This window comes from Cervus elaphus, chromosome X, assembly GCF_910594005.1.
Source record: "Cervus elaphus chromosome X, mCerEla1.1, whole genome shotgun sequence".
NCBI lineage: Eukaryota > Metazoa > Chordata > Mammalia > Artiodactyla > Cervidae > Cervus > Cervus elaphus.
This window is the reverse complement of record NC_057848.1, coordinates 134,146,511-134,170,649: the sequence shown is the minus strand read 5'-3', so window position 1 is coordinate 134,170,649 and position 24,139 is coordinate 134,146,511. Positions and strand designations below refer to the sequence as shown.

The 24,139-nt window shown below is 44.3% G+C and overlaps 1 protein-coding gene and 1 non-coding gene across 9 annotated transcripts in view; both read right to left on the bottom strand.

The window, feature by feature from the left end:
- Nucleotides 1–6,196: 6,196 nt before the first annotated feature.
- Nucleotides 6,197–24,139, bottom strand: part of CASK (calcium/calmodulin dependent serine protein kinase) — a 370,356-nt gene continuing 352,413 nt past the window's right edge. For all 8 annotated transcript variants that reach the window (XM_043895774.1, XM_043895776.1, XM_043895778.1 and 5 more), the window contains 5 exons: nucleotides 21,787–21,867; nucleotides 21,605–21,685; nucleotides 18,583–18,785; nucleotides 11,035–11,118; nucleotides 6,197–7,573 (listed from right to left, as the gene is read on the bottom strand). In XM_043895774.1, the coding sequence (XP_043751709.1) occupies nucleotides 7,397–7,573; nucleotides 11,035–11,118; nucleotides 18,583–18,785; nucleotides 21,605–21,685; nucleotides 21,787–21,867 (626 nt within the window). In that variant the 3' untranslated portion in view covers nucleotides 6,197–7,396. The remainder of the gene's footprint in view (nucleotides 7,574–11,034; nucleotides 11,119–18,582; nucleotides 18,786–21,604; nucleotides 21,686–21,786; nucleotides 21,868–24,139) is intronic.
- TRNAR-UCU lies at nucleotides 15,543–15,615 on the bottom strand. Its single transcript has one exon. It is a non-coding gene; the product is annotated as a tRNA-Arg (tRNA).

Here is a 24,139-nt window from a genome sequence, read left to right as displayed (position 1 = left end):
TGGCAGAATCTGGCTGAATGTCTCCTTTTTGTTTATCCATATTTTCTAATCATTCTAGGAAGATCAAGTGTTATTTAGATAATTTAAAAGATAATTACAATTGTAATGTCTTTATTGTGTCACTTTTAGGTGGATCATGTTGACTATGAGTTGAAATAGCTATTTATCTGCTGAAGACATTTTCTATCTTATTTGTAAGAGTTTTTATTTGTCTTTAGAAGTGCAGGCTGAATTTTGTGAAATTTTTTTTGGCAACTGTGAAGATGATCATATGATTTTTTTTCCTTTTTTTTTTTTGTAATTGAGGTCTATTTTATGTTCAGTAGAATGTGCAGATCTTAGGCGTTCGGTTTGATGTGTTTGGCATATACTGATGTAACCACCACCCCAAATGGGAAATAGAACATTTCCACCACCCTAGAATGTTCTAGGAGAAGTCCTGTGGTAAGCTGTTGATTCGTGTGACTCTGGCCTGTGGCCTGTGAGCGGGCTTGATTCTCCTGTCTCCAGCTTCAGTTTAACATCTCATGTCAGGTCCCAGTAGGCTGTCTCCTCTGGTCATTCATCATACCATTCTGGGGACAGAAGGGAAAACAGATTCTCTGCCAAGCAAGTGGCCATGGGGAGGGAGAAATAAAGCTGCCTCCTGAGATGTGAAGAGGGAACTGCAGATGCTTGAAGCTTTTAGTGATTTAGCCTAAGAATGTGTCTCTGGCCAAACTGTTTCTGGGCACCACTCTCTGAAATGTGAGGATGGGGGAGGACCATAGAGAGAGGCCAGTGCATACGGTGTCTTGACCATGGAGTTTCACTGTAGGCCTGTGTACTGTTCCTGGAGAAAATCAGATGCCACTTTGCCTGGTCCTTTAACGGGACTTGGTACTCTCAGGGTACTCACAGTCACTACTCTCGGTGACCTTGAACTCCTGGTCAGCGTCTGCTACCCTGCACCAACGTAGCTGGGTTCTTGTTGCAGATCTGCAGGCTCTGCTGCAACGGGTCATGGAATGATCCCCAGTGTTGTTTATTCAGCTTATCATATTACTGTCAACTGGGCAAAATATAGAAGTACATGTTTCTATTCATTCCTACCAGCTTAATACTGACATGTTGGATGTGTCTTCAATGCCCCGAAGTGCAGAAAAGGAGCTTAGTAGTAGCATTATGCTTTTGGTCACCTGTACATCCAGGGTATGAAGTCTGCAGAAAGATCATTTGTGTGCGTCCATGCTAAGTCGCTTCAGTTGTGTCCAACTCTTTGCGACCCCATGGACTGTAGCCCGCCAGGCTCCTCTGTCCATGGGATCCTCCAGGCAAGAATGCTGGAGTGGGTTGCTGTGCCCCCCTCCAGGGGATCTTCCCGACCCAGGGATCAAAACTTTATCTCATGTCTCCTGCATTGACAGGTAGATTCTTTACCACTAATGCCACCTGGGAAACCCTGAATCAGATGACTTGGGGATCCCTGAATCAGAAGGCCGGAGGCTCAGATTTCTTGTCTGAATGTGACTCAGACTCTTCTGTGTGTTTTCGATAGGGTGAGGTTTACCTGACTGAGGTAAATAATTGCTCCTGTTTACGTTTCCTTAACATGTGTCTTCTCAAAGTGAGCAGTTAAAAAAAAAAGGGTGAGCCCTGATAGTATATTCAGGCCCAGCTATTTCTAGGGGTGAAGGCACTGGATCCATGCAAGTGTGGGTTTCTGAAGCCATCCTGGTTTTGTACTTGGGCAGAGAGCCCCCGGGCCAGGAAGGCAAGGTGTGAAGTAGGTCACTGAGGCATACACGGGGGCGTCTCAGGTCAAAGCCCGGAGGCCAGAGCCAAGCACTGAAGCCCAACGGTAGCAGGCTCCCTCCTGAGGCTTTCCATGCAAATGTCAAGCAAGGGACGGCCTTTCCAAGCTGGGCGCCTGTTCAGCTTGAATCAGCTTAGTCACCTCTTCCTAAGAGCTGTCGCAGCTTGGATTTTTTTTTTTCCTTTTTCTGTTTTAAACCTGAAGCTATTTAAAGCCTGCATCCAAAGGCAAGTAGTTGAGCTTGCAGTGCCAGGGGGCGCGCGCCTCTGGGAGGGGGAAGGCCAGGCCTTTATGGGAAGGTCTGCAAGGCCTAACCCTCTCCCTCTCCCTCTGATCCTCGGGTGGTTGGTCCTGCAATCTGAGGAGACAACTACCTTTTCGTGTTTTATACATTTTATTCATACATTTCTCCAACTTTGAAATGACAAAAGCCCAATTCTATGGTTTCCCATTACACAGCATCCTACAGGTATGTATATTCTACAAAGAATACTATGGAGTTTCTCTTCCTCCCCTGTCACACGAGAGACAACTGATTAGGGTTGCGTTGACTTGTCCTGTATCGGCAGCGCACCAGCGTTCTGGGTGTTCTGGCGACAGGGCAGAGGGATCAGGGCAGGAGGGCGTGTGCTAAGGCATGTAAATAGATACACACAGAGAGAAAGAAAAGCGGGACATTTACAAAGAATCCGAACCTTTCCGATGCCCTCACCTCCGGGGTGTTGGAGGACACAGACGCTCTTGCACACTAAGGCTTGGCTGTACCCTGCAAATACTTACAATTGGATACGGTGAAATATACAACAACTGTTAACATCGCTCTCTTTTAATCACTGAGACAATACTTCAAAACCTTTTATAAAAAGGCAATTATACATACAGAAAAAAAAAAAAGGAACACGTTGGCAAAACTTTATGCAAAATAACCCCAGAACTGAGTTTGAATGGCGACGTGCCTGCCTGGCAATTAAACACGATGCTATGGTCTCTGCACGTGGGGATTGGGATTGTTAGGCCTTTGTGTCAGCTCCTGGGCCTGCTGCCCCCACAGGTTCTCACCCCCTGCACAGGCGCCTTCCGGGGACACAGCAGAGACCAGAAATTGAGTCCCCCAATTCTTGGTTTCTTTAAAATGCAAATAATAGCCAGGGCTGCTCACGGTGGAGAAACCCCTATTTCTACCCCCGAGCAGAACTCCTTCCAAGAGACTGCACAGCCTCTGGGTCCCAAGATGGTCACCCCTAGGGCTTGATGGGTGAGACCACTGGCATGTTCCTTTGATCACATGTGGGAGAGAAGGGAAGGAACACAGATGGGGCAGCGAAGCTCCAACGTTCTACGTGTAGAGAAATAGGGGGTTGTGCTTGGGGCCAGAAACGAGGTCCCCCGTGTGTAGTGCCAAACATCTCTTTCTGTTTTCTTTTGCTCGGTCCATTTGCACAGGGTCAAGAGAGTTGATGGTTAGGTGAGGGATGGGGGGAGCTCTGGATTTTCTAAATGTCAGCCCACCTTCTGCAGCCCAAGAGTAACAGAGAAGACCAGATAAAAAGGATGTGGACTGGTGGACACAAACTTTCTTCCTTTCTGTCACTTCCTGGATGCCTGTTACCCCTAAACTTCACTCACTAAACTGGAAGACCCAAGACTTCCGATAGCTCCAAGTTTAAGGCAAACTGATGATTTGAGTGGGTGTGGGCAAAGCCAACCAAGCATTGAGCCTTACAGATGACGTCCTGTAACCAAAGACACCAAGTGGAGAGGAAGACCTTCTAAAGGGTGGAAAAGTTCTACCAAATGAAACAATTCATGAGGAAAGCTTGTAGCCCTTCTGTAAGCTGCAGTGAGAAGCAAAAGATCTTTCTAAGAGGAGAATTAATAAGAGGCGCAGAACAAGAGAAAGAACACTTGGGGACCTTGGTATCTAAGCCGTTGGAAACAGGATGGAATTAGGAGGCTGTGTTCAGTTCTGGAAAAACAAGCCCTTCCTCCGTGTCTCTCCCCCCGCCCACCCCCGCCACGCACACAAACACACACACTGGTTTGACGATAGGAAATAAGCAGGAGGATGAGAATCCACAGGGGCTTGTTTGGAATGCTGATTGCAAGATGCCTTCTCTTCTTTCCAAGGAGATAGCCTGGGAGGCATTAAGAATATATTAATCAAGAAATGTTCTTGCTAGCTTTAGCGGTATATTCATTCTCTTTGCCCTCAAGTGACTGATCTGAAATGAAGAAAAGGACATCAGGGGGAGACAAGAGCGTTTGCTTTGGGTCACCTGTCTTTAAGGGGCAGTGTCCATGCCGGACATTTCCACTGCTCAGTGTCCCCAAGGGTGGCTCAACTGATTACACTTTTTCCAGGAATGAACTCAAAGGCTTAATGAACAGATTAAACTACAAGTGATTTAAAAACAAACCAAAAAAATCCCCTCTATAATCATGAGATCAAAGTCTTGAAAAATAATCACAGCATGGAGTCCAGGCCCAGTGGGCTGGCCCCATCAGTGGGAGATGGACTGGGCCCTGGGGAAAAAGGAGCATATGCTGGTCCTTTGTGCGGTAGGGGCTTTGCAGCATCTTTGGATACCCCACTGCTAATGGGATGGGCTCAGAAGATGCCTTCTGAATGCAAATTGCCAAGAAGTAGGTCACCCATTTCTGTTCCTCTCTGAGCAAATATTTTAAACCATCTCACCTAACAGGAGATACACTTAATTGCTTTTTAAAAGGCTACCATATTATCTCAACACTGGGATGCTTCCTGAATTAAACTGAGTGACATTTTCCTTTTTAGTGTTAAAATTGAACATGCTGCCTGGGCAAAGTAATTACTGTTTTATGATTAGAAAATCAGGACATTCTTTTTAACAGCTAATTTGACATATTAACCCCTACCCCCCTTTCTTGCTGTGAGGAATAGGACTGGAAAGAGAGCCCTCAGAATATGGCTGAATTGACCAGTGTTAAGATTTAATAATCTAATCATCTGCTCTATTCTTTGAAAGGAAAAAAATGATTTTGTGGATGGAATGGAAACAGTAAAGCAGCTTTTGAGCAATTTTCTGATTGCTCAGTGGACAATTGTAATGGAGTGGCAGCAGCAATGTACTGTAACTACTCTGGATTCAGAAATTTAAGTCTTTTCTGCTAGGTCACAAAGACACTGCTTTAGGATAGTCGTATATTAGCAGAAGGGAACAGATGACCTCTTTGAGAAGTCAGACAGAATGCGTTCTGGGCGCAGGAATTTTGCCACCTGCACGGTGGTGAGAATGCCACCAGCCTGTGTACTTCTCAGTCCTGGGGCCAGACACTACACTGGCATTGCTTTTTTCTTCCTCTGCCTGACCTGCCTTTACCAGCATGGTGGGTGGCTCAAGACCGGCATCGTCAAGCATCCCCAGAGACTTGGTCTCAGAGGGCAAGTGGGCCATGGGGGTTCCTACCAGAGGGAGGGGGCTTCATTTCTCAGGTGTCAGTTGCATTCTTCTTTGTGCTTCATTGGAAAAGAGGTAGAGCGGGCATGCTCACACTGAGAAGAGCCCAGATTGTGACCAGTACCATCCTGGGAATGACTGGCTGGCCTTGGCGTCGCTTAGATTGCAGTCAGTCCCATCACAGCCCCAAACAGCTCTTGGGGTTTCTCCCTCCATCCAGGGTGTCTCTGGTTTGGTGGTTTGGTCACCCTGAGGTGGGACCCCAATGGAAGCAGTTTACTTAGCACTTTGTAAGCTGTATACTCAATCGGGTCACCGACAAAGGACAGCATCGGAGGAAAACCCAGCACTGTTCAGTAAGAGTAAGGGGAGGGGAGGGCGACACCCTCAAAAGAGTATACACAGGCCTTCTCTGTGTGGTCCTTCAAGAGGAGCTGTTCCGCTCAGAACACATCCTGCATGTCCTGCCGAGGCACAAAGCAATGAGGCCATCTAACCTACAAGAAGGAAACTCGATGGTATTTTTTTTCAAGGATCTCAGGTTAACAGAACCACTGACACTCGAATGGACAAACCTGCCACCGACCTCTGGCAAAAAGCGAGAAAACCGCCAGTCTGACTCACCTGTATTGGAAGAACGTGACCTCACAGAAGAGTGATGGGATGGTTAATGTCTCTGATGCAACAAGGACATGATTCTCCTGTGCCAAGGGATATAGCAAGAGGAAGGAGAAACCACATGTTGCCTCCAGCACACGGGTGGCCCTCGGGTGCACTGCGTTCTGGGAGCCAGATGAGGTCCCAGCTGTGCTCTGGTAGAGTATTTTATTATCCTGCCAACTGATGGTCATTCCTAGGCCTTCGATGGTTCAATGAGCATCTAAAGGATTATAAAATCTAAAAGGTCATCACCTTGTAAACCTGAACAAATCTATGATGAAATGAAGGACCCAAAGGCATTTAATTATTGAACACATAAAAGGAAGTATATTTAAAAAAAAATTGGTCAAACTGTCCTGTTATCATTTTAAAGGAATTTACAGGGCTGTTATAGATTATTCTTTTGGAATAATTCAGTTTATAGCAAATGCCTAAACTGGTTTCTTCATTGCACAGTATATTCTCTTAAAATGGGTGCTTTAAAACAATTACATACATATTAAAAATCCTCATTTCTTTGCTTAATTAAAATGTTAATACTCTCAGACAACACAGATCTGAAATGGTGAAACCAGCAATTCCCCCTCCCACCTTACAACAAATTAAATTGAGACAAAATTACAAACACATTTCACTACATGGTTATTATTAATAAAAATCAGTTTCTTTTGTTTGTTTTTTTATAAAGTTGCCCGAAATGCAAGGGATGTGCATAGGTTTACAACTTAGTCATAATAGCATTTTATTCTTATTCCCCTGGGTGTGCCCCGTGAACGGAATGTACTTTGTTGTAGATTACAGATTGTTTTGTCCAACACAGACACACCGACAGCATAAACGCTCGCGACTGTCCACATGCATTAAGAGTCAAGACCCAACTTCAAATCTCTAAAAGGTTTACAGGGTGCTTCAAAGAGACAGTATCACATTATCTGGATGTTACATAAAGGACTTAAAAAAAATACTATTCTAAAAAAAAAAGAGGAAAAAAAGGCCTTTAAAAATTTATGAGTTTTGTAATCACTAGACTGATTATTTCAAATAAATAAAGGAAAGAAAGATATTCCAATCCATAAAATCAGACTCTAAAAAGAATGTAGTGTTCCAACCCCAGTCAAGGTAACAGAATCATTGTTTATTATTATTAAAATAGATTATAGAAAGCAGCATCTATTTTGTGCAGTTTTTAGGGGCCTTGGAAATAAAAAGCTATGATTTCCAAAAATATAACATTCCAAAGGATTGAATAATACATACATTTAAAGATACATTTTATTAAAGTTTAGGAGAACTGATTAAAAAAGATACTGTCTCTTTAAATTAGTGTGTAATTGTTTTTCTCCTCCTATCTATTTGGACATGACAATAATTATAAATGTAGGTCACACTACAACTAGGTAGTCTCTAGGGACCACGACCTGCTGACACAAGGCCGATAACAAAGAGGCTTTTCCATGTATGAGGTGGCTCCCAGTTATGCGGCAGATATCTGGGGGAGGGGGGCCTAATAGACCCAGGAGACGGGGACCCACTGCGGGGCTGTGCACACGTGTTCCACGGCTTCCTCCAAATGTCTGATTGTCTCGTCGATTTCATTGTTGATAATTGTGAGATCGAAGTAGTGTGCGTATGTTCTCTGTAAGATGTCAGACTCCTTCTGCAGACGCTGAAGAGATTCATCCTAAATGGTGAGGGGATGGAGGAAGGGGTGGGCATGGGAGGAGGGAGAAGCAAAGAGGAGAGAGAAGTCAACCAAGGTGGTTTTCTCGGGCTACATTTCTGTCTGTCCCGGTGTCAGAAACAGTCCAGGCCCGCCCGTGATGGCACACATCTGAGTGTGAGGCTGAGGCCGCTTCCTGACAGAGGAGATGACGGCCCCCAGGATGGCAGGGTCACAGAACGACGGCTTACAACCGCGACTGCTCACCATGCAACAGGGCCTCTGTGCCAACCTGGATGGACCAGAGGACACAGACACTCCTCAGCAAACACACGACCCTGCTCTGGCTGAACTGTGCCCGTCTGGAGTCAGCTGAGACTGTCTGTGCTCATCCCCCTGACCCAGGCCTGCCTCATCTCGAACCACTCTCCTGTTTGGCAGAGTGGAGGGGGCTTCGGGGGGAGGTCAGAGCCCTGCGTCCCCTTTCCTTGTCCTCTGCTCTCGCTCGCACTAAGCCCCGGAGCCCAGCTGTGTTTGCCTCAAGAAGCCCCTGCCTCTGAATAACAAATGAGGTTGAATTTTTCTGCCATGTTCCAGGAATTCATTACATATAATAATGCATTGCCTGCACTCACTAGCAGTGGATATGCCAGGGGCAAAAGCTTTTTGGATGTTATCAGTAATGGATGAAATGAGGCCATATCCCAGATACAAAAGTAACTCACACCCAATGAATCCCTTCAAGGTGGTCTGCGTTGGAAATGGCCAAACATCACTGTAGGTCCTTGTATCTCTTACAGAAAAAACTCTGAAGGAGAAGCAGCTACTCAACTCTTTGCTGCGGTAAAGACTTTCCCTAAACTTCTGCCATGCGCCCCAGAAAGCCTCAGGATGGCAGTTCTTTCAAGATGAGGATCTCTTAAGGGCCACCAGAAAGTTTGCCTCTGTACCGTCATGGCTCAGATCTTGTTATATTGAGCTTTTAATGGGGAAGTTCAAGTTTGAAACCAGGAAACTCTGTAAGTCAAATTAACTGATTAGGTAGGTGAGCTGTTGGGTGGACTCTGAAATATATATCTATCAATAGATACAATTAAATGCTTGTTTGTTTGAGTATCTCTCTCCCCAACTACAGTGCAAACTTGCCCTGCTGTGCCCAGCACTTGGCATTATGCCTTATACATAGTAAGTGCTTAATAAACCTTACCAAAAGAGCAAGCTCATCGCTGGCTAATACTGGCCATGAGAGGATGTGAGGCATGTTAAATTGGAAATCTACTAGGAACTGGGGGCCCATGATGACAGAGACCCATCTCTGAAAGGTGCGGTGCCGTCAGGGACTTGGGAACTGTTGGCGCTCACTGCAGGCTTAGGACCCCTCTTCTTTTCCCTGAGGCCCACCTGTTTATAAGAGACTCTTCCTAGGGGAACCTCGGTGTGTGGTGCAACCCTTTGACAAGGGGATTCGAGGTAAAATAGTAACACTCGATTCCATCACAGCACCACAGTGGGGATGACAGACACCAGACAAGTTGGGAAATCAATCTTTTCTATCAGGACACTCTGAAATGAGAGTGTCCTAACCTGTTTTGTTATCTACCAAAATTTCAAAGCAGGATGAGGCATGCTTTGGATGTTAGGTATTACCTACTTCAGCGTAGGTAAGACCTCAGTTAATCATTACCTTCTAAGGTTGTATCAACACACTTTCTGCTTGCACTTAAAAAGCATAGTATTTTCACTGTGGCTCCACAAGAAACACAACACAAAAGCCCCATTTTAGGAAACATGCATTCACCCAAAGACAGGAGTGCTTCCTACCAGTACGAGAAGGAGCAATTCCTACCATGTCGTGCTCCAGGCTAGGGGATTCTATTGGAATATACAATAGTCCTGGGCTAATATAAAGTCCTGGGCTTTAAGATCCACTAACAGGGCTTATAATTTGTTCAGAAAGCTGGGCTGGTGAAAACATTCAAGAAAATTTATGGCTGAGAACATCAAATTTTTAATGTAGTTCTCCCCCCAACTTAAAGTTCCCTCTTAACGATCTTACAAGATGAAGTTATATTTGTCAGTTTCTTCCTCTACAACAGCTTCTCTGCAGGCTTGACTTAACATGAGCAGGGGTTAACTCAGTGAAAACAAAATGCCTTTATTCTAACAGCAAAAGCAAGGATTTGTGGGAACAAAATGTCTACATTCTAAATCTATGAAAGGAAACAAGGCTGTATTTTATCACCTCCTAGCTGGTACTTACAGGCAATTTTCTGCACCATTTTGGCAGCTATGGAAAATTAGTAAAAGGGCAGGAAAAAAGGCAAAAACAAAAACAAAGCAAAGATGGTAATTCAAGAAAAATACATGGTAACCAAAGGATAAGAGCTAGCCACAACATGGAGTTTCAAACATGTTTGTGTATTAAATAAGACGGAAAAGTAGACTTTACCAAGGAATACATCTTTTGCAAATGAAACATAAAAAAATGACTGAAAATATAAGTGACATAGAAATCGAGATATTTAATCTTCTTTAAACCTAGATGACTTCCCTGGTGGCTCAGATGGGAAAGAATCTGCCTGCCATGCAGGAGACGTGGGTTTGATCCCTGGGTTGGGAAGACCCCCTGGAAAAGGAAATGGCAACCCACTCCAGTATTCTTGCCAGGATATTTAATTTTTTTCCTGAAGGTGAAAAATCTCCAAGCTTTGATTTTACTGTCACAGACTTGGGTGAGTCTAGGCCACTGTTAACGAGACAGTGCCAAGAACATTCTGGTGGGTTCTAGACCCTGTGGAAGGGATGGTCTTCAGTATTAACTTTCTAGAGAGTTTCCTCATATGAATGACCCTACAGCAGCAGTATATTTACTGGACATGCCATAACTACCTTCTCATCAGCCTGGCAGTAGCAGGCTATGTGAGCCAGCTTGGTTCTAGATGCTACTGCTGAGCCTCACAGGCACCATCTCCATGGTGGCTGCTGATTTGAGTAGGCCTGAGAGGGGACTGAGCTCACTTCTAGGTTTGGGAGTCTCCAAGGGCCTGGGTAGAGATCCTGCATGGGTTCTACACTGGAGGCTGCTCAGGGGAGCCTGGGCAGCTCAGCCAAGGTGGTGGATGCCTCATAGTTGTCCTCAGGCAAAGCCATCTTTGGCCCCGAGCTCTGTCAGTGCAGCTGTGATCAGGAAGGCAGCCCCACAGTGCGGGAGCAGGCCTATGGAGAAGGCTGACTGCTCTGGACACTCAAGCTTGAATTGCCTAATGACTATGATCTTGGAAAAACCATACTTCTCTGTGGGGTGTAATTCCTCCTTCTGAACGAGGACCTTGATCTCTGGAAATCTTAATGGCCGGCATGGCGGACAAAGCAGAGCTTCACTTAGTTGTCTTAATGAGATGGGGCTTTGGCCTTGAACGAGCGACACAAAGCATCCTTACTCAGGGGACTGCTGAGTAGAGGACAAACTGATTAATTCTTACCTCATTCAAACCTGGAGTGATAGTTGGTGCGGCAATAAAAACAACAAAAGGAGCAAACTCCGCTGTTCTCAGGACCTTCAGTGCCTGTGTAACCAAAGAAGAAAACTGAGACTTAGAAATAACCGATGCAGTGTTCAGACAAGCCCATAGAAAATGATACAACTGGAAAAGCCTCTGATTCAAAATTTTGGCCAGATATTATTAAATTTACCAACATTATAAATAACTTATATGACTTCTTTTTGTCCAAGGGGTGGACAGTAGCCATCGGAAAATAAAAGCTGACAAACTGGACATTTTTCTTAGGAATCTCATGAATCGATCTGAATTATTTTTCTGCAGAAAAGTGCATACTGATTATGTTTGGTTACTGTTCATTCAAACCTGGTAATTTCAGTTTCTAGGAAATGCATTTTGGGGTAGATGGGGGCCAGCAGGCTGGCTCAGAACTCATCTAGAGCCCACCAAACCACACTGCAAATTGCTCACAGGGAGAGCAAGTCCTGACCACTGTGACTGTGTTCACACCGACACAGGCCTTCTGGGTTGTACCAGGGGAGGCCCCCCCACCCCGGGGAGGCGCCCCCCCCCCCCCCGGCTACTCTGGGACTCTACAGGGAAGGGAGACCCTGTGTAGAGATGGAGCCTGGAGCTACTCTAGAAGCCATGTGACTGAGTAATTTGCAGGCTTGTGATAATACCTGTGTTCAAGGGAGAGGCATCTCTGAGGCCCCTTTCAGTTCTGTTCTGAGGCATCTAAAACCTCTAACTGCACGCTACTAGTTTGCACAAAGATAACTGCAAAGTCCGCACGTGATGCTGTGGGAGTTGATTCTGGTCAGGGGTTGGTGCTTCTGCCCCTCCCCTCTGAGGACAGGGCTCTCCCCTGACCCCAAGCAAGGGGTTACACTCCCACCCTGCAACAAAGTCCAACATAGCCACACAGTTCACAAGTGACTGACATGTAACTAATTCGTATGCATCAGGGGTAAATATCTTGCTGTCCTTTATTTAAGAATCTAACATGTCTATTCTGTTAGCCACAGTTTGCTTTCTAAACAGCCTTTCAGTTGTTTGTGTTGCCCTATCCCTACTCCGCCATCCCCACTCCCAGTGCTGGTTTGCTGTAGTAGCAGTTTGGACTGCTTTCCAATTCCCAGGTGGCTCAGTGGTAAAGAATCCGCCTGCCAATGCAGGAGACACAAGAGATGGGGGTTCAATCCCTGGGTCAGGAAGGTCCCCTGGAGAAGGACATGGCAACCCACTCCAGTATTCTTGCCTGGAGAATCCCATGGACAGAGGAGCCTGGCGGGCTACAGTCCATGGGGTCGCCAAGAGTCGGCCATGACTAAGCACGCGTGCACAGAGCTCTTTACCAGCCATGTGATCTTGGTCACATGAGGTCACATAAAGGTCAGAGTGAGCCTTTAGCACACAGAATGATTGTTCTAACGGGACTTCCCAGGTGGCGCTAGTGGTGAAGAACCCGCCTGCCAATGCAAGAGACATGAGTTTGATCCCTGGGTCGGGAAGGTCCCCTGGAGGAAGGCATGGCAACCCACTCCAGTATCCTTGCCTGGAGAATCCCATGGACAGAGAAGCCTGGCAGGCTGCAGTCCATGGGGTCGCAGAGTCAGACACAACTGAAGTGACTTAGTATGGCACAGCACAACCCTACTAAGCCCTGCCACTAGAATGATCTTTGGGAACTACAAATTCCCTCATATCACCCCTCCACTCCAGACCCTGCGAGAGCTCCCTCTTGGCCTTGGGATGAAATGTAGCCTGGTCCATGCTCACCTTTCTGTCCCCCTCTGTGGACAGGCCTTGCTGAACTGCTTTCAGTTCCACAAAAGGGTCAGCCTTTCTCTTCCTGCTCCTTTTGCCTGGATACTCACTCCACTCCCTGGCCCCCATTCCCCACTCTCCCTGTTGTTTGGCTGAGTGTTCTTTCTTCTGCAAATCCTTTGTGAGCTCTGAGTGGAGGCAGGCGCCCCTCCGGTGTGCTCCTGACACACCCACACTTAGGCACCTGTAATGCCCGTCACCATGGAAATGCAAGTATCTGGATGCTACCGGCTAAGCTTCTTGAGGGCAGGGCTGTATCATTCAGTGGTTGCCCTCCTGCCCCAAATGGCACCTGGCAGAAATTGTTTTTCGATCAAGCAAAGATGTAAAAGTAGTACATACAATTCACACAAAGTCTGTTTTGCCTTTTGAGGCAGGTTTGATTAGAGGGCATTGTGTTTTCATGCCTCAAGCGACTCTCTCAGCCTCTGTGAATATCAAGGCATGGAAGAGGCAAACTGGTTGCTCAAGGTTTTGACTTTCCTATTCAGTGCAAGGTTCACTTTCTCTAGGATTATGCTTGAATTTTAGTTACAGTTTTTCCTTGTGGGGTAAGGGAGTGTGGCACATTATTTTGCCTGCCATCAAAGTGCTGTCAAAAAAAAAAAAAAAGTACTTTAATTGTGATAGTCACAGGCTCAGATTCCCTGTGGGAGAAACCTCTTTGAACTTGCATATGTTCATTTTTGAAAGAGGTAATTGGCATTTCTTTGCAAAGCCTTTTGTGACTGAAGATTTTCGCAAGGAACAAATACCATGAAGTCCATATATAGCTCAATGGACTTAACAGGGATCTTTGCTTAGAATGGGCCTTTCTATCATTAATATTGGGGGCCTTTTTTCTATCCATCCTATGTTCATAAATCAGGTGACTCCAGGGTCAGTTGAGACGTAAGTTTTCCTTGTCACTCCACACCCACCCAGAGTCACCTTCTGGGCAACTTGGATGGGGACAAACTAAGGCACAGTCCCTACCCTTGCTCCCATCCCTGAGGTGCCAGATAGATGTCCAAGGGCCACAACCCTCCGATGAAGTTGAGAATACCACTCCTGGTGTGAAACGGACTTTTCTCCCTCGGTGACCACAGCCTAAAAGCCACCTAATTGAGTATTACTCCTATTACTCTCCTATTACCACACCAGAAAACTCAGCAACTGTTATCTGCCTGCGGATTACCCTGCTCTACACAGCATTCATGGGCTTCCCAGGTGGCGCAATGGTAAAGAATCTGCCTGCCATCGCAGGAGACACAGGAGACATGGGTTCGATCCCTGGGTCAGGAAGGTCTCCTGGAGGAGGGCATGGCAACCTACTCCAGTATTCTTGCCTGGAGAATCCCATGGACAGAGGAGCCTGGTGGGCTACACTCCATGGGGTCGCAAAGACTGGGACACGACTGAGCAACTGAGTACTACCACCAAAAGGCAGTCGCACTCAGTCTTTAACCATGAAGACGGGAAGGTCATTCAGCACCTACTGCATGAGGCCGTCAATGGACACTGTAGTCACCACACCACCAACTGCCTCTTATGTCTAAGGAGCAGGTGATATATTCCTTTAGCAGTTAACTCCAAGGAAAGAACCAACATACTTTCCACTAGATGAGAATTATGTGATTCATGACATTCTCCTTTTTGTCCTGGCTGCCAGGAAGTTCCAAGCCTCATTTCATGTTTATCACAGTAACTACAGTAGCCTCTGTGGTTAGTATATTTGCTTCCTCCTTCTGCTCATGGCTTTGACTTTATTATTATAGTTTCAAAAATGGTAAGATGCCTGGAATCCTGACTGAGATCTTGCCTAGTCTCCCTCATACTTTCAGCAGTCACATGCACATCCTCAGTTGTTCTTGAAGGCCTCTGTCCCCAGACTCTGCTCTACTTATGGCTCTCAAGTGGGTGCCATTTTCTGGCACAGTCTTAGCTTGCCTGAAATTCAGGAGCAGGAAATGGGATTGCTTCACCAGATCCCCCTCCATCAGGCCATTAATAGGTGGCTTTAAGATGATCTCTAAACCCTCTTCCTTTCTGACTTTTAGGATGAGACACAAATTTGTTAATATTCATAGGCAAATATCTTTTTCTGAATCCCCGAGAAGGGAGTCTAGAAAGATCACTGAAAATATGTTGAATTCAGACAGGCAACGAAGCATTAATTTAACATTTAAAACTAACTCTTTTTCTTTTGCAGATGAGTTGATTTAATGGCTCATCTGTGGCCAATAATTAATCTCAGGTTACTACCCTCAAATAATAAAAACTCATTTGACCAAGTATCTAAGAAGCAGCTATCTTTAAGACTTAAATGGTTTTTGCAAAATTAAAAAGTACTTAAGGGCAAGCATCTGAGTCATTTTGGAGAAAGATCTAAGGGCTTAAGAAGAATACAATGACCCCAGAAACTGACTTCACATAACAGCTCCTAGTTCAGAACCTGGCTCTTGTTTCTAAGCCCAGATCCCTAATAGGACTCTACATCTTCCTTGATGACAACCTTTCCCCCTGTGGGTGAAAGCAAAGCCACAGCAATTCTGTTACTGGCAACTCTTCAATGCAGCAACTGGCCAAATCAGAATATAATTAAAATCTAAAAAAACCCTCCAAAACAACCCCCCCCCCCCTTTTTTTGGTTACATCATGTGGCATGTGGGATTTCTTAGTTCCCTGACCAGGGATCAAACCTGTGCCCCCTGCAGTAGAAGTGCAGAGTCTTAACCACTGGACCATCAGGGAAGTTCCTAAAACTATCTTGACTACACATTAGAGCTATGAGAGTTCTGGGATTAGGGACATAGATTATTTTCTGAGCCATGGCTTTATTTCCACGAGAAATCAGCTCTACAGCTTTCCTCAGGTTTAACTTCCTTACAGATTCTTCTAAATGTTAAAGATTTAAATTGTACTCCTATATAAAAGGTGCACTAGCTTAAGGATTAATCAGGGTTAACTTTTCTAGGATTCTACAGTGAAAGGAGGCTGGGATTTTCTCTTTAAAAAAACAACCCAAATCCAAACTGAGACTGTTCAAGTGACAGTTAGGTTAAGCCTTGATTTCTTCGTCTACAAAAGTGGATACAGATGTCTCAATCTCTGGTTACAAGGATTAGGTAGAAGAACTAATTGCTTGGCAAATGTAGAGGAACACAATCTATTCCTATTATTTTAAGAGAAGTCAGGTTACTCATTTTTGTCTGAAGTCTTTACCATGGTCCTTTGGGATTAAAGCAGAACCGTAGCATCTTATATAGTATTATTGGACATGTGTTCAGTTTGGCCTGAACTGTCTAAAGTCAGTTAATATGGCACAGACAATGAGCTGAACACCAGTGTGGGCTTTCTAGGCTGTCAGTGGCTGAATGGAGAGAGCTGTAAAAATGCCACCTGGCACTTCTTCCATCATAGGTGGTTTTTGATGAACACTGAGGAAGGAATTTCATCCTTACCAGCTTGCCTTATTTGTATTCTTAGCTCCTGGCAGAATGCTTAGAACATACTAAGCAGTTAATACAGGCTGGTTGAGTCCAACTGTCCGTGACACACCATGGAGTGGGTAATCAGACGGCCAGGGTGGGAAAAGGGCATGGAGAAAACATCCTAAGGAGAGAGACTCCCCAAAGCAACGGGGCTCTGCCTGACAGCAAGTTGGTCATGGCCACGGGCATCCTGAAGGCAGGGTGCAGGCCCCGTCCAGCCGCGGGGGGCGAGTGGGCTGAAGGGAGAGAAGCCTGAGGGCGAAGCCCAGGTGGTGCAGGCTCTGGGCACCTGTGGCTGGACCGCTGGATGTGACGGTCACGGCGCCTGGGACCAGAGCGGTCAACCAGACTGATGAGGGAAGAGGGATCTGCGTGATCCCTGAGCCCAGGGCCCTATCTCTCCCGAGAGACCCCAGTTCTGAGAGGAGGGGGACAAAGGAGGCAGGAGAGAAGAAAGCGGTGAGCCCCGCCAGCAGACAGGGAACAAGGAAGATGCCCAGGTCAGGCCACAGGTTGCTCTGGTGCCCAGTGCCGCACGTGGGCATCCTGGTAAGGCCGAGACAAGTGTCTCCCACTCAGCAGTGCAGAGCAGTGCAGGGCTGGGCAGGGGCGAGGGCACAGGGAAGCTGGGCGCCAGGAGGGGAGCAGCAGTAGCAGCGATAGCAACAGCGGTGGCGGCAGCGGCAGCAGGTGAGGCAGAAAGCCCTGGAAAGTGGGCTGAGGTAACGCGGAGGGGGTCTGAGGAGCCCTGCAGCCAGCATACTGCTAGAGACATTACTACCAGCAGAAAACGACGTTCAGGTGAAGACCAGTGTGGAACCCAAGGACAGGGTGTCGAAGACCAGGACCAGGATTGAGACTTTGCCTCTAGCCACCCCTGGCCAGAAGATTTTTCCAATCCCTAGTAAGGAGGGATCAGTAGTTAAACAAAAATCAATCTACATTACACATCATATATTTAGTTCTCTAAAGGTCCAAGTTCATTGTTAAGTACACTGTATAGCGTTCATCCTACTGTTGCTTTCCTCCCCAGCCCCTTAACCAGATTCCAAGTTCAAGAACCCCATCAGGTGCTGGGACATGGAAATGGCTGAACCCCCTGGCCCTGAGGTTAGGATCTTGGGGCCGAGTAACTGAGCCGCCAGGCCCCAGGTCACATAAACCCTGGTTAAGCTGGTTCCATCCTCTCTTTGGGGATGGTTAGGGGCCCATGTCTCACACAGTGGCCCTTGACCAAGGATCTTCCCTGCCCCGGAGTAAGCCTTCTGGTGAAACAAAGCCTGCTGGAGGAGAGCTGGTCTACCATTTCAGCAGGTGGTATACTGATTCTGTTGATAAGTGATATGGGATTTTCCGTACAGGTCGGTCTTAGAAACAGCAGGCCACAGAGTCACATGGGCACCCACAAACCTCTCCTGTAACCTGCCCGGGTGTCTACAACTCCCAAATCCTTCCTACTGGGCTTTGAGTTCCACTTGTTAGTTTGTCCTCTGATGAAAAATAGCTTGTGAGCATTTTTGATGTAAGGCCTTGTGCTTTTTCCTTTTCAAGTTTAATAATTTCAATTTCTTCCAGCACAGGATGCATCTACAGATCATCTAATCGTCTCTGAGCCCTCTCCAGGTTCTCCATATGCCTCCAAGTTTAAGCTCAGGGTCAGGCACTGTCCCTCAGTAAAGAGGTGGAGGAAGCTGAGAACCACCTCGGGTCTGTACCCCTGCTCCACCTGGCATACCCTGGGGCTCGCTTGTGCTTGCACTCATAAAGCTAGGGCTGCACATCAGACCCAGGGCCCAGGGTCAGAATTTCTTGCTGGTGATTAACCTAAGATGCTGGCAGAGGCTCTGATGGTCTAGTGTGAGCTGTACCAAGAGAGGAAAGGTGGCTGCGGTGTTTAACCAAGTGCCAGAGTCTCATCCTGAGTCAGGTTACTGGAGGGTTTCTGGCAGGCACAGACCTGATCAGGCGCCTTATTGAGCGCCTGAGTATAATGAATCTCATAAGAGAACAGTTTCTCTTTCTTAGATACACTGTGTGCGCTCTGAGCACAACGATTAGCTTGCATTTTGGGTGGTTAACTCACAGTACCTTCATTGCCGATACTTTCCTGCAGCTTGCTATTAGATTTTTATGTGACCCATGATGTTCTGATGGCACTTTTTGATTTCAGAACCTGAGCTTAGCATGCAAGCAGGATGACGGCGTGCCAGGGGTGGCCGGGCATTACCTGAGGCTCCACGTCCAGTATCGCGATGAGACCTTGCTCGTGGATCTTGCGGATGGTCTCCAGTTTTGTCCCGTACATCGCATCCTCGTGGCTGCCGTACTCCAGGTACTCGTTATTAGAGATGTCTTGCATCATTTGGTCATGAGATACAAAGTAATAATTCTTTCCATTTTCTTCATCTTTCTTTGGAGGTCTGGTTGTATCTGCAAAGTCACAGGTCGAAAGAGGTTTAAGAGGCTGAGCATACGAGCTGATGCTCCCAATGGACCTGTGCTATGCTGTGCTTAGTTGCTCAGTCACATCTGACTCTTTGTGACCCCACAGACTGGAGCCTGTCAGGCTCCTCTGTCCATGGGGATTCTCTAGGCAAGAATACTGGAATGGATATCCTATGCTCCCTCCAGGGGGTCTTCCCAACCCAGGGATTGAACCCAGGTCTCCTGCATTGCAGGCGGATTCTTTACCATCTGAGCCACGAGAGGAGCCCCCAGTGGACCTACCCAAACTCAATCTCTCTTAAAAGCCATGGATCCTGTAGCATATGTCATGCTCTGTTCCCACCTCCAGTAGCTTTGTAGAAATCAGTTCTAGAAGTCCTATTTGTTCATGTGACATCAGAACACAGTAGCTGGTTAGTTGTTTGGTTTGGTGAACCTTTCTGTGTGTAGATGAGATCTATTTCATCCCTTCAAGGGTAATGACAGGGGAAAGACACTAAATGACCCAGGATTAACTTAACTTACTGTATGCTTTAATGCAGTTAGGTCTTCAGAGAAGGAAAAAGGAGAATTAAACAATGGAAATCCCCAAATGGTTATTTAAGTAAATGAAAATTAAGAAAAGTTTAAAAAATTCAGTTCCTCAGTCTTCCTAGCCACATTTCAGGGGTTTAGTACCCACATGTGGCTAGTGGCTACCGTACTGGACAGCGCAGATATAGAATGCTCTCATGAAAGAACATTCTATTGAATAGTGCTGGTTTACAGCATCATATACAAGGAGACTATTAGAATAGAGCAAAAGGGATACCATTGGAAACATAATGACCTTAGCCAGACATGGCCATAATAGTTAGGAAAGACCTAAACCAGGAATTGGCAAACTATGACTTGTGGGCCAAACATGGCCTGCTGTCTGTTCTTGTGAATAAAGTTTTATTGGAACACAGCCATGCTCATTTGTTTACATATTGTCTATGGCTGCTTTCAAGCCACAATGGCGGAGTTGAGTAGTTGTGTCAGAGACCATATGGCCTTCAAAACCTCAAATATTTGCTGTCTAGTCCTTTACAGAAAAGGTTTGCTGACCCCTGACCTGAGTGAGTGTTTACTAAAGTATCTGCCCATAAGTCCTACTTCTGTGGGATACTAACAGGACCAGCATTCTCCAAAATACACTTTAGGAAATGTTTTTCTAGATAAGCCAGAAACAACAGTTAGTTTTCGTTCTCCTTTTGCTTCTTTGCTTTTTTGAGCAGGGACAAATTTATGCAACTCTTTGTTGTACATGAGTCCAAACCCAGGGGGAGTTCCCCAACTCCTGCTCCAAATAGACTGTACAACTCCCAAGTGCTCATGGACATCGAAATGTGGATGTTTAAAGAAGAACCCTTTCTCCAGGCACACAAAAAACTGAAGAAACAGCATACTATGTCGACTCTGTATTATGTGCTATATACATACCCATGGTCAAATATTATGGCAAGTAGACATGATTAGGGTCAGCAATAGCACACTTTAAAACCAAGCTAGTTCACTGGCCATTTAATAACATAGAATTTCAACTGCTTACATGATCAAGAAGAAAGGTTAGCTAAGCTTGCTATGCTCATGGTCTAGACATAAGGAGAATTAAAATAATATTTGGAAGTATTTTACTAGAAAACTCAAGTGGTACTGATTGAAAGAATATTTGGTGAATTTATTTTTTTTTAGTAAATCAGGCAGGGTTCTGGGATGACAGTGGTCTGATGAAGCCTCACAACTCTCTGGGGTGTAGAGAAAAGTCAGTGGTGTTGACATGGCATTGGAAGGCGCTGCAGGATGGAGTCAATCATCACACATTCTCCTTTAGCTCTTCCCACTCTGAACAAAGCTCTAACTGTGAGAAAACTTTTGGGATTCAAACTTTAAACTTTGGAATAGTAATAATAATAATCATAAAATGAGAGTAGTAAGGTGGCTATTATCTATCCAGTATCTGCTAAGTACTTCACATGACCTCAAATCCTCTTCATCTTCCTGGAATTACTTCATTTTGTAATTGAGGAAGCAAAGAGGATATGAGATTAAGGATAAGATAGAGAAAATCAGGTAAATAAAAATATTATAGATTTAAAATTCTTTACAATAAGCAGTGGATAGCCCATTGGGTTTTAAAAGTGATAAAAATCAACAACTTAGGTACTGATTAAGGAAAATACTGTTATATCAAAGAAAACTATACTATCATTAAAACCTGTTTTTCTGAGGAATAATTCACCTGGGTAACATTTATGACATACTGTTGGAACAATTAGTTTACGAACAGATTGGACGAGCCCAATTTTGTTAAACTATAACAGTGATAACACACACATACACATGCATGTATTTGCACTAAGAGAAGCCTGGAAGGATATTCAATAAAATATTGATGGCACTATTATTTGGGAGCTGGTGGCTCAGTGGTAAAGAACCTGACTGTCAATGCAGGAGACTTTGGGTTCAATCCCTGGGTCAGGAAGATCCCCTGAGGAGGAAATGGCAACCCACTCCAATATTCTTGCCTGGAAATCCCATGGACAGAGGAGCCTGGCAGGCTACACCATGGGTTCACAAAGAACTGGACATGACTGAGTGACTAAACAACAACTATTAGGGGTGGGGTGGGGTTGGGATTCACTGTTAACTCATTTTCTTCTTTGTTCTTTTCTGGATTTTCCAAATTTCCTATAATGAACAGTTCTTACTTATGTCATCAGAAAAAATATGTAAATTATAAGGTTAGAAAAATTCTAGGAAAAATATACTTAATTGCTTACGTGGAATAGGGTATGCAAACCGGTCTGGGTGCTTTGTGATGAGGGTGTTCTTTATGTGTCTTCTCCCAACACCATGTGCACCTATGTCATTTTTTAAAAAGTTAAAATTGATAATTGTTAATAATAATTGTAAAATGTTTTGAAGATGAAAATAAGAAAGCCACTTATACAGTCAAACTTACCTAATAGGACTAGTGTTTTCCTTTTGAATGCTGGCAGTTTTACTACTTCTTCATATGTAACAAGATCTAATTGATCAAACACTAAAATGCAAAGGTTTAGAAGGAATATAAATTTACAGAAGGAATAGCTCATGTATATAAATTATAATTTTACTGGCAAAACCAAAATTATAGTAAATTCATGTCTTAAGAAATATGAATCCAACTTATGATATATAGCTCACATGTAATTTAAGTCATATAACCTTTCGGGAGAAGATTTTACTTTTAAGCCCATGAAAATGCACTTTAGAACCAGAGGCATCCAAATACATGTTGAGCACATGCATATAAGTCCAATTGTAAAAGATACTGCATATTTTTTCATGCAGTATCCAACAAATCATATGAGTTCATTCAAAACCACATGCTGTTCATATTTTTGCAATTTTAAGAAATCAGCAATACTAAAAAGAAAAAGTCTCCAGACAGTGACTAACATGAATATAGCGTGAATGCAACTAGAGTTAACCAAGAAAGAGGCCAGCTAGATTATTTCTAGGGATGGATGAGAGATGCATGGACAGCTGGTCTTTAACTTGATGGTTCTTTCTTTCAGCAGAGTTGCTGAAGGTAGCATGCTAGATTCTGTCAAAGTCAAGTTCTGTAAGTATGATTTCACAAACTTTGGAAATGAGCATCTCACAGGTTTTATTGTAACCCAGCTAGCTATCCATTCAATGGAAAGTCTTGGGTGTGTAAGTAGGGGAACATGGTTCCCTGGACTCCTAACTTTGTCAGCCTGTGTGTGGTAAGTTGGGATGGATAGAACCGGAAGAAGCATGAAGCAGTCTGAACTTGAAAACCTTTGCAAAAGGGAGTTCTCTAATCATTACAGACTGAGAAGAAAAGCTTTAAAAATAGCTTTTTGAAACCTGATTCTTAATAAAACTATTACAAAAACTTTCCCAAGAGGATGACCGTTCCTGTTGAAGTTTAAGGTAGTCCGATTCTCACACACATTTGAAAATTCTCACAAGAAGGTTAAAATCATGTATCTGTGTTTCTGTAATATTTTTTTTCTATGTGGTATTACCCAAATGTTGTCAGGCACACACTGAAATTTCTATTCTTTTTTTTAAAAGAATATTGAATAAGGTCTGGATTTTAGAGGGATTGAAATAAATTCCATGAAACTGATTCCATGGTGTAATAGAGGAATCTACAATGCTTCAGTCGATCATTAAGAGAAGCGTCTACTCCCTGAAACAATATGGCCAAATGCTTTTGAATATCAGCTCAGTCCTTAACATTTGTGATCTTCCCAGTAGCAAAGAACCTTAAAATGCAAAATAGGATACTCTGGAATGCAACAGATCAGAAACAAACAAACAGAAGTATCATTCCCAAAATATTAAAAAAGAGAAATAAAATATGTTAAAAATAAGGGTTAGTGCATGTTAATGGGTATTTGTGCATTTGTTTTCCTTTGATAACTTGATTGCATAAAGGCTGACTAAAAGACTTTAAAGCATATTTCTCTAGCAACAGCTAAAAACCACAAAATGCTTTCTGTGTTTAGAATGGCAGATTCACAAAATCGAAATGAACAGGAGGTTCTCTGCAGGGCAGAGCTAGCTAGTCATGCTGCAGTGGTAATGGTGATGAAGAGTTGTAAAAATAAAAGCAGGAGAGCAGACGGCATTGCTCTTTATACGTATTGCCCTCTGAGTGCTATGTCCATCAAGAAAAGTATGCTTATGAAAGAGGTCCATCAACAAGCTGATATATTTTAGTATCTAGAAATAATCAAGCATCTCACAAAAGAGCAAGATGTTGACACAGATTTTTCTGAATGGTATATACATCTCTTTCCCTCTATAGAGCCCTAACTCCAATCTTACTGAATTAAGTCATCTTTTTTCAACCACATAAGAATGAGTTAGATATTAACAATCAATATGACAAACAAATGAACAGATGTTACACATCAATATCTTAACCATAAATGAGTAGCATGAAGAGGTTACTCTGGTCTAAATGAAATCACATGGCCACAGGATGGAGAAACAATAAAAGAGGATATTTTCAGATATGACATACAAGGAATATAAGGAGAACACTTCGAGACTGAACTTTTAAAGGTTTTAAGTTGTTTGCTGATTAAAAGAAAGGGACTTAATGAGAGGAAATTGTCAAAAACAAAGAGGCACAGTCACTCAACAGGTTACTTACATGCACAGAGGCCATTGGGAGTAAGACAGCATGAAAAATGTACAGGGGTCATTGAAATATGGCTTTTAATATATTAGTAAAATAAAAGTATAATATGCACAAAAGAAACTTTACCATGCAATATTCTAAACACAAGGCA